We start from the raw sequence: 10,957 nt of genomic DNA on the forward strand, positions 1-10,957 counted from the left end.
TCTATTTCTATTTTTTTAGTGTGTAACCAAGATATCTCTATTGAACTAATCATATTCATCCAACCAAATATATCTGGTAAAAACCAAATATATCTCTAAAATTACGTTTCCTAATGATTAAATTTTTAACTTTATGAATTTAGGCACTCACTTTCAACCACTACACAAAGAGGTGAAATGTTGGTGAATTTTTTATTTAAAAATTAGAGAGTGGAGTGGGGATATAAATGTTTTTAAAATTTAAAAGTCCATGTCAATGTGCATGTTGATTGTCGACATATGGATAAATGAAATGGCAAATGACAATTGGGGGTGAGAAAGCAATGCAAGTATAGTATCCAAAATGAAAATGGTTGCTTCTCTATTGTTACCTCTTTTATGGTTTGTCCTCTAGCACCACCACCACCACCACCACCTCCCTCATCTTTCTCTCTCTCTGGCTCTTTTCCCTGCACAACACACCATAGACCGAGCCAGAAAGAAGAAGAAGAAAGAACAAAACCACCCACCCATCCTCACACTTCACACTCATCAATCATCATCACCAATTCAAAACCCAAAAATCCCCAAAAAAAACCCTTTTTTACATCACCATTTTCAATTTTCATTCAACCCCTTCAAACCCCAAACCCTAGTTCACAAATGCCGCATACCCTTTGATTCCATTTCATCTTCCCTCAATCGTTCCCAATTTTTGCAAATTTTTTCATGAATTGGAGTTAGGGTTAGGGATTTGACTCCAATGGAAGGGAACACAGACATGTTCAGAGGTTCTCCAACATCATCATCATCATCGTCGTCGTTGAATTTATCTTCCAATTCGAGAAGATTCGGGTTATTATCCGCGTCGAACATCATTCAGGCGCCGTTATCGTTGCTTCTTGAATATTCCGGTATTCTCCCTCCGAGGTCCAACCAGCATCAGCCGAATTCCGACGTCGCTGCTGCTCCCAGCGACGGCGAGGTTTCGATCAGAATCATCGGTTCCGCGGAGCACGATCATCAGCGCAGGGAAGAGCAGACTCTTTCTGATGGGGACTTGGCTGTGGGGAATGACGCTGTAGACCCTTCACAGGGGGGTGATGCTGACGGCGGCGTTGGCGTTTCGCGGACGGGAAATGGCGGCGGGAACGCTGAAGCTGGGGGTGGCCGCGGGGAAGGAGCAGGGCCCAATGGGAGGGATTCTTCATACCAGAGATATGATATTCAGCATGCAGCTAGGTGGATTGAGCAGGTCTTGCCCTTTTCTTTGCTTCTCTTGGTTGTCTTCATCAGGCAGCATTTGCAAGGTTTGTTCTCTATTCCCCTAGCTATGGTGAATTGTTTTTTTTTACCCTTTTTTCCATTGCATTGAAGGGCATTTTAGCTTGTTTGTGTTAGTTAATTTAATTGGGTTGTTCTTTAAGTTTGGTGGTTTTGTTGATTTTTATTTGGTTGCAGGGTTTTTTGTTACAATTTGGATTGCTGTTGTCCTTTTCAAGTCGAACGACATTCTGCGGAAACAAACGGCACTGAAGGTGTGAGACTTTGTGGTCCTGTGTTCTTTTGTGTCTATGGGGATTGGGAAACAGTCTGTTTTTATTCATGTATGTAAAAGTTGTGTTGTTTGGTAAGTTTTTCTGGTTTCTTCTGGCTGCAGGGAGAGAGGAAAGTACCTGTTTTGATTGGGTTTTCTGTTGCTTTCGCGCTTCACGTGGTTGGTGTTTATTGGTGGTATCAGAATGATGATCTAATGTATCCATTGGTCATGCTCCCCCCCAAAGAGATACCACCATTCTGGCATGCAATTTTCATTATCATGGTGAATGGTATGTGTTTCACCTCCTAGTTGACTAGGTTTCTCGTTGGATGACACTTATTTGCTTGTGTTTTGTTCTGTCATCTCATGCTCCCTCCAACGTTCCTTGCAATTGTCTCAAATGTATCTCATGCTCCCTCCACCGTTTCTTGCAATTGGCTCAAATGTATCTCATGCCCCCACCATTCTGGCACGCATTTTAAGTCTGTCTCTGGAGTACATGCAGACTCTTGTACCTGTTGTATATTGTCATTGAAAATTGTCTTCATGAGTGCTCCCTCTGTTACTTTGTTTCAGAATAATTTACTCTAATAATGGTGGCTGAGATGTTTTATCGGAATTGATAATGCATGCTTTTGTCAGAAGCATGATTTGTGATTCTTTTGAATTCATTTATGTTTTTATGTTGTCAAACTGATATATATCTGTAATTAAACAATTCATCCCAGCCATTTCAATGCCCTTGTTTTGGCCTGTTAGCGCTAGCGCAGAACAACTTGTGATCGAAACTCTTACATGTTATTGATTATGGAAATATTTATTCATTGTTTGAAATTCATTAGGGGGTTTGATTTCATTGGTTTGCGAACTGTGTTTTAAATTTTCAGATACTTTAGTCCGCCAGGCTGCAATGGTATTCAAGTGTATATTGTTAATATATTACAAGAACAGCAGAGGCCGGAATTATCGTAAGCAGGTGAGGCAATAGTAATACATTATGAATATGATGTACAGTGTACTAGGGAAATTGAATCCAACCTTTTATGTTTTGGGGATAGAAGAACGTTTTAATGGGACTTCTTTCTTTTATATTATGACCAACATGGCTCTACAATCTCCTAAGATTTCCATGAGTTTTGGGTTCAGGATCTATGTTTTTTTACATGTCTTATATTCTGATTGTACTATCATTTATTTATCAGGGGCAAATGTTGACCCTAGTTGAATACCTGCTTCTGCTTTATCGGGCCTTGTTACCAGCACCAGTTTGGTATCGTTTCTTCCTGAATAAAGAATATGGAAGCCTCTTTTCATCATTGATGACAGGATTGTATCTAACATTTAAGCTCACATCTGTTGTTGAAAAGGTGCGTTAGTCTTTTAAAATTGATACAGACCATTTTGTTTAAATGCACAATGTGAACAGTAGCCTCTTAGTTTCTCTCACTCCCTGAATATTCTACACAAATATTTAAAGTTGGGCTCTTTAACCCATTGTATTATCTTTCATTCATACAACTTCAGTGCTTTTCAGTTTGTGCTTAATTTCTTTTTTCCTAACCTTTTTGGTTTACTAACTTTGTTTGTTAATAATCTAAACAAATGTCGAACTACTTCTGTTATTTTACTTCTGATTCTGTGGTCTGGATCAAACTGAAAATAAATGGTTCTTGTAAAAATAAGATCTTTTGTTCTAGACTAATTTCTGCTCCAGAAAAGGATGAAAATTTACTCTTTCTCTTGTTTATTTTGGGATGAATTTTACTCTCCTCCATTGAGGGTTATTCAAATTACATTGCCTCCTCTCAATTTTAATTGATGACACTTCCTTCACGTAGAGATGGATTTTTTCTACCTTTTTTTTGTGTCTATTTTGATGTAAATGGACCAATTAGCAGTAGTGAGACTATGAATGAGTGTCTCAGAGGTTCCCCCCTCCCTCTCTTTTTTATTGACTCTTAGCACCAGTCATTACTATTTTGTCAACACTCCTACTATTGGCTTTTGGGACTTTAGAAGATGAAATGAAGTTTAGGACACCCCTTAGCTTTGGGACTTCACCCAAAGTTAATAGTAGTGGTTCAAAACTAATTGTTGTTGACGTTGAGAGTCACAGGGTTAAAAACTGTTCCTATAGGCATCTTCACTTTAAAATAGATGGAAATGTAGCACATATCAATCTTTCAGGGGAGGTGAATGTAATGCCTCAAGTTAGAGAAATAGGCAATGTAATTTGAGCATCTCTTGGGGAAAGAGTGTAATTTTTTTCAGCATATTTTTCTTACTTCCATGCACTTTTTTGTTTGATAAGGAGTGAGAAGTTTCAAAGAGCTTTTTCTGTTTTATTGTCTGTTAATTTAGTAGTAGTTAATTATTCGTGACAAAGTCCTGTTGGATCCAAATCATGATGAAATCATTTAGCTGGGACATAAATGAAGGACTCCATTTTTTCTTCTGGTTTCAAGTTATATGTGGACTGCATGAGTGTGCATCTGGTGTTTCTTCTTTTAACTGTGGTGTTTTTTCAGGTGCAATCTTTCTTTGCTGCAGTGAAAGCATTGTCACGTAAAGAAGTGCACTATGGGGCACATGCAACATCAGAGCAGGTACTGTCGATTTCTTATTTTGATCATCAATTTTTGAGTTACAAATCAATTGCTAGTGTTTTTGATATATATCCCTTTTTGCTGTCAATTAGTATTAATCACTAGTTAAATGACAGGATTTGCTAATACGTAAGCAGTCTTCTTACCTGTTGTTTCTATTATGTTTTCACTTGGTTTGTGTGGTTATCCATATTTCTGTACTATATATACTATTTCAGAGAGGTAGTTCCTATTCTCAAAAAAAAAAAGAGAGGTAGTTCCTTCACTTGTTCTCAGCATGTACTCTGTTGAAAACAATAATGTTTTAGTTTACTACAACTCGAAAGGAAAGGCAAATTGTCATTTCAAGTTACCCACAAAGGATCACCAGTTCCCCACTTATGTTCACTTTCTATTTCATGGAATTTTCATTTTTTTCTACAATTATATTTTTTATTTCATATTTAATTTCTTTTGAAAAGAAAACTGTTAATGTTGTCCAATCACCATATAATGAATTATTGTGATTTATTATTATCTTTTTGTTTGCATAGTGCGTGCCTTTTAAAGTCTGGTTGAAGAAGATTGTGTAACGTTATAAACTGATGACATGAGCACGTTGTGAAATCTTTGCTCGGTTTGGGAAGATCTTTTTCTTGATTAGTGGTTGGCTACTGAATAAAAGAACTAAATGTCATCATCATTATCAAACGCGTCAAAGAAATGTAATAATTGTCTAATGGCTGTATGCTTGACAACTGAATTAGAAATTGACACGGTGTATGATTGATTGCTTCTGTAGTTTTGGGGTCTATTTGATTATGATATCCATGTTTTAGGCACTTATCATACTTTACAACCTATTGTGGAGAGTTTTTAGTCTGCTATATGCATGTCTTGGAGCAGCAAGTTGTTTACGCTATTAATTTATCTGATGGCAGGTCAATGCAGCTGGTGATCTTTGTGCTATCTGTCAGGAGAAGATGCATGCCCCAATCTTGCTCCGTTGTAAACACATTTTCTGTGAAGACTGTGTATCTGAGTGGTAAGACTAGATTTTACTGTTGCTTATGTACGGAACTGCATAACGATCTAAAATTGTCATCTACATTATAGTTGAACTTACTCAAGTCACCTGAATACATATGTATGTTTATGTGAACTTGTGATCTGGGGTTTTGAAATGTAGTTGTAGATTGCTTCATCTTTGTCTATTGTAAAATACACCTTCACAATTTTAGTTTTGGGGTTAGCAGGGTCTTGTATTTCTTCTTGTTTGTTATATTATTGTTTTTCTTCATGTGATTCTTTGGTTCCTGATTATCTAATTTTGCCAGGTTTGAGAGGGAAAGGACCTGCCCATTGTGCAGGGCTTTGGTAAAACCTGCAGATCTCAGGTCATTTGGTGATGGCTCTACTAGTTTGTTTTTCCAGTTATTCTGAAATCATCAAATCATACAAAGGCAGGAAGGTTTTTTTTTCCTGCTTTGAAACTTTACTTCGCAAAGCAGCAGTCCTGATCTATATACATCAACAAGTGTAAAAGTCAGTGGAGGCGTTCATGGGGACGATGAATGCAGCTAAATAGAATTGAGCTGGTCATGTATTCATATTATGTACTAGTAAGAGGTCAAAATGTATGTATATGACCCTGTAAACTAGGAAGTTTATTGAAAAGTATAATCAAACGTGACTCTTCATTTGCAAGGAATGAAGGTCTCTTTCTCCGAATTGCAGCGAGTCTGTCAAATATTGTGAATCAAAGTGGTAATTTTAACTTTAACCATTCTTATTTTTTGAATCACTTAATGTGATTTCTAAAACACACCCGTAAGGAGTAATGCTCAGTGGGAGGCTATGTCAAACGATCTCACCCCAGCTCAATAAATAAATCTGCATTACTAGTTTAATATTTGTGATGGTTAAATTCGTCATGATTATCTTCTAGAAATTCTTGTGGATATTCTTTGAGTTTTATGTTTCTTTCTTGGAGTTTAATAGACGAAAAAACTTGTTTAACAAACTTGCTTCTTTAACTCGGGCAAGCCTGGTCATACATGGGTTTAATGAATGAATCTGGGTGTGTCTACATAATCTTGATGTTTAGGATATAATCTGGCGCTGAACCATGATTTACAAGGGTAGCTAAACTCTCACGCGGAAGGTATATAATTCCGATGTGGTTTATAACTCATAATGACAAATTCACTTCATCGGTGCATTGTTTCTTTCCTCTCATGGAACACTTCACATGAACTTATGCTTGAGACTATTTTTCCATTTACTAGATCCCAAAGACAAATAAGATAAATTTAGTTGATATTTGATGAGGAGTAATTCCTTTTTTCTATCCTTGAATGCATTTGGATGTTAAATGAACTTGTCATATTCGAAGTAGGTCCAAAACAAGAACCAACAAATTTTGACCAGCTAATACATAAAATCAAATGGAATTTGTCAAACCACCCGTAGATAAGTTACACACAAAAAAAAAGGATTTTTCAATAAACACCCCCACCCTCTTCCTCACAATGCTATCATGTATAAGAAATGAATAGATGTTACAAAGCATGAATATTTCTAAGACTAAGCTATGAACAAAAAAGGAGATCATTTTGCATGCTTAGAAACTGAGGTACGATGAGGAGCTTCATCTTCTGATGTACTCTTATCATCATCATCTTCTTCTGGCACAGGAAACATCCCTTTTGATAGCATACGTGGACTTGTTGAGCCAAGAACAACCTCATCGGGAGTTGGCGGTGACGATGAGTGTGAAGACACAGATAATATCTGGTGTAGCCCATTGGAATCTACAGGGTAAACTTCTGTGACTTCTTCCATGCCCTCATCTAGATATACCACATCCTGCATAGTCAGCTGATGATACTCCACAACCTCTCTCAGGAAACGGTTTTCCCGAGAATATGTCTCGTTCTCATTCGCCAAACGAGCCTTCTCAGCAAGAAGTGTCTCCAGTTGAAGCCGGATCTGATGATATCACAAAAACATAATTTTCAAACAACATTGATCTTAGATGTTTTTTCACTCACACACTAAGTTTCTCACATTCAAAACTCAAGAAACACAAGGTATAACATGTTTTGATCATCTTCTCTTTTATCAAAATCAATTCTGAAATCAAGAAGCTACTCACAAAAGCTTCTTTCCAGAATTGATTATAACTTCAGAATCAATTGTAAAAGAGTTTCCAAAAGTAGTAGGCTAGTAAAGCATGAACATGATGCATTATGCATAAATGCATGCATCTACATTCGAAATGAAGCATGGAGGTTTCAAAAGAGAGGCAATATCTTTGTAAAAATTCAAGACACAACACTCACTCAAGTCAGATACCTCATACTATAAAATGCTTTGACATAACAGGACACTTGAAATTTTGTTGTGTCCATGTGAGTGCTTCTTAGGATTCTAAACACAAGTTTGAGACAGGTAAACAGAAAAGTAATTGGTACCAGATCATCATCTTCACGGTTTTGTCCCTTCTCGCTTCCCTCTCGGTCCCTGAGTAATTTATTTTCTTCTTCAAGTTGAGCACACCGTGCTTTAGCGAAAGCAAGATCTGCTTTAACTGTTTTTAGCTCACGAAGTAGTAGTTTCGCTTTAGCAGCTGTTGCCATCGCCACCTGCAACAGAAGCAAAGGGAAATTATGCTTTGATCACATAACTCAAAATGTTAGTCCAATCAAACAACCATCACAAACTCAATTTCATGTTCACAGTTACAATCAGAAGCAGAAGTCTAAACTGAGTTTCATGTATCTGAATTAAGTATAAATGCCTAGGTGTTTTTGCAGAGAAGTAGTCTTAGATAGAGTAATTAATTAGCTGTTTTGATATATAGATGGCTTTCTCCTAAACTTGATAAAACTTTGGTAGTGGAATATGTGGCATTTGTGGACTGAATTTAAATTAATCACATGACATGGAACTTAGGACACAGCTTATGGTAGTAAGTACTAACTGAAAACACACAAGTCCAATATTATTATTTGACATTCTATGCCTTTACTGCATGAGCGAATGAAGCCGCACCACATGATTAAGATAATGTTAGGTTATCTGTTTGCATCAGTACAAAGGGACATTTTTAGATACTTCAAGACAACAAGTGAAATGTGCTCTTTTTATGGATCGAGATCAAATTTTGTTCACATTTCACTCAACTGGTATCCAAACACACACTAAATAGTTGGCACCTTACGTCTCGAGATGCCTTGAGTTGTGTTTCCTGTCTGGATGGATTCTGTGTCTGAGCTGGTTGCTGCCATGGATTCCTCATCTCTGAAGCAAGGTTTGTGTCCTCCGGGACATTTCCTTTTCGCCTGATTTGAGTTCTCAGGTCTGCTGTCTTACTCTCCACCATTGTTCGACCTTCCTGAAGAAATTAGAGAAGCAACATTGAATTGGAAGAGGTGATATATTGATTAAGCCATAATAAGTGGTTACTGAAGGAAAAATCAATGGTTAAAATTGTGGTAAGTCTAATTAAACAAGAAATTCTGCTTATACTCCTGCCTGAGACATCAATATGCAATGTACTATTAAACATGAAATTGAGAGAAGCAACATTGAATTGAAAAAGGTGATATATTAATTAAGTGGGCTAATGATTGAAAAACCAATGGTTGAAATTGTGGTAAGTTGTTTGATTTGCGATTATAATGTTGCACTCCCTCATTTCAAAGAAGCCAACCCCTTAAAAAAATAGCCAGGTAACTTCTAATTAAATAAGACAGTATGCTCATACTTCCTGCCTGAGACATGAATGTTTGATGTACTGTTAAGAGAAACTCATCAAATATGTTGTGTTATCTGCATACAAAGATTTCTACACTATTTTCATATTTACTTAAGGATGACTATGTTTTTGGTGAGCAAGAAGTATAGATTGGTGAACTATGATAACCAATTTATAAGCCTTCGTAACCAATAACTGAGTCACCAACAACCAGTATCAGAATGTTGTAAAGTTTTGGTATGTATGAAACATTTCTGAATTGTGTTGATGGGAAATGCACCATGTAAGATTAGGATCCTCTCATGTTATATGAAACTATGTGTGTATCTCTCTCTTCATAAATATTCAGAGGATCCCAATTGTTTGATACACATGAAGAGAGAGATAGGCCCAAGATTTCAACATGACAATATTATGTGAAATTTCCACATAAGAGAATCCTGATCCCTCTGCTTACATGGAGATTGCAAAAAAGGAAGTATAATGATAAAGACTGAGTTACCTCAAAAGCTTTCTCAAAGGTGTCACCTAGTTGATTGAGAGAAGTAGTGATTCTATCCAAGCCCTTCCGAAATGTGGGATTTTCCATCATTTTATTGGAGTCAGGGGGTTCATATAGTGGCTTGAATTGTGAAGGGAAGTTCTAAACATGCCAAACAAGAGAACACAAACAATTCAGTTGATTCCAATTCAGCAGATCAAGTCAATTACAGACATACATTTGTTAAAAAATCAAGAGTTCTAGTTTAATGCTTCATGTGATTTCATTGATTAATCTTAGGCATTATCATATAATAATCCTGCATTGCACAGAACATAACAAGTGAACCAGAGTTATGAGAGTGATTTAAGTGTTTGCGGTTTGGTGTCATGTTGATGGGTTGAATTGCCATCATCATCATCCAGAATTGATTTGGCTTTCTGCGCCAGGGCACCCCAGAAACCACACTTGGAATCTCCATTTCCATAAGCATCAAAGCTCTACAAGCATGTTTGAGGCATGGATAGTCAAGATTGACTTTTCTCACCTTTCTCACAATTATTTTTTTGTAAAATTGATTACAGTAAAAGTGAGTTTAAAGTGAAGTGATTTATGCTTGGATATATTTATGAAAAAATGGTTTTTGTTAGGCAATGTTGTGAAATTCGGTTGAAAAATCTCACAATTGATTATGTTTAACGCAGAAGCTTTTCTCTCTAGCTTCTACCAGAATTGATTTTGCGTTTAAAATCAATTCTCTAAAATGACTCTCCAGAAACAATATATTCATCCAAAATTGATTTTACACCACCAGAACTGAGTCCGGGGTTTCCCAACGTGAAAACTGATTCTGAAACCGAAATCAATTTCGGGGAGAAGCTTCAGAGAGCCAAAATTGAATGAGGAAAGAAAACTGATCCAAACATGCTAGTAATAAGGAGGTATTAACCCCTAATGCTAGAAGCTAATCTTGATTACTATATAACCATATTCAAATTTGATCTTCACCATCTGTATAAGATTAAATAATCAAATTTATCTCTTATCATGATCTCAACTATTCCTATATATTTGACTATTACATACATGAAATCAAGATTTTCCCAGTCATCATTCATGGGCAATTGATGAAAAAACTATTAATACATTGGTTGTTATCAAATAAAACAAAGACAAATTGAGAATCCAATACCTTGGATCTTTGATGATCAGCATCATAGGAGGGGGCAATAGCAAAGGAAAGAGACGGTTCGCGCCGAGCAGCGGCGGAGGCTTTGATTGCTTGAGCAGCCAAGGATGAAGATGGTGATGATGATGAAAATGAAGAGGAAGATAAGAAAGGTGGAGCAGAAGCATTTTTCTCATGATGAACAGAAGAATCCTTAACATTATCATTATTATCCAATGATGAATGAAATTCTTCCTTGAAGGTTGAGGCTCTTGTTATTCCTTGTCTTCTCCTATATGCCATGGTGCCACAACCTGCGAGATCACAAAAACTCAGGAAGAAGGAAGTGTTTGATTAAGATTCAACTGCCATTCAACCAACTGTTTCCGTTTTTTGTGTTGTTGATGGCCATCAAATGAAATATAAACCAAAATTAAAAATG

General features: G+C 36.7%; 2 protein-coding genes across 2 annotated transcripts; one reads left to right on the forward strand and one right to left on the reverse strand.

Annotated features, from left to right (window-relative positions):
- The first annotated feature begins 299 nt into the window (after positions 1–299).
- Positions 300–5,887, forward strand: LOC130728115 (uncharacterized). The gene is made up of 8 exons (XM_057579464.1): positions 300–1,289; positions 1,441–1,517; positions 1,640–1,808; positions 2,407–2,495; positions 2,722–2,886; positions 4,048–4,125; positions 5,046–5,149; positions 5,442–5,887. The coding sequence occupies exons 1-8, from the start codon at positions 743–745 to the stop codon at positions 5,545–5,547; spliced, it is 1,335 nt and encodes a 444-aa protein (XP_057435447.1). The 5' UTR covers positions 300–742; the 3' UTR covers positions 5,548–5,887.
- Positions 5,888–6,472: 585 nt separating this feature from the next.
- Positions 6,473–10,957, reverse strand: LOC130728116 (uncharacterized). Its single transcript, XM_057579465.1, has 5 exons — positions 10,540–10,957; positions 9,369–9,509; positions 8,330–8,503; positions 7,581–7,751; positions 6,473–7,095 (listed from the first exon to the last, which is right to left on the reverse strand). Exons 1-5 carry the CDS (start codon positions 10,816–10,818, stop codon positions 6,715–6,717), a joined length of 1,146 nt encoding a protein of 381 aa, XP_057435448.1. The 5' UTR covers positions 10,819–10,957; the 3' UTR covers positions 6,473–6,714.

Source organism: Lotus japonicus, chromosome 1 (genome assembly GCF_012489685.1).
Source record: "Lotus japonicus ecotype B-129 chromosome 1, LjGifu_v1.2".
Taxonomy (NCBI): domain Eukaryota; kingdom Viridiplantae; phylum Streptophyta; class Magnoliopsida; order Fabales; family Fabaceae; genus Lotus; species Lotus japonicus.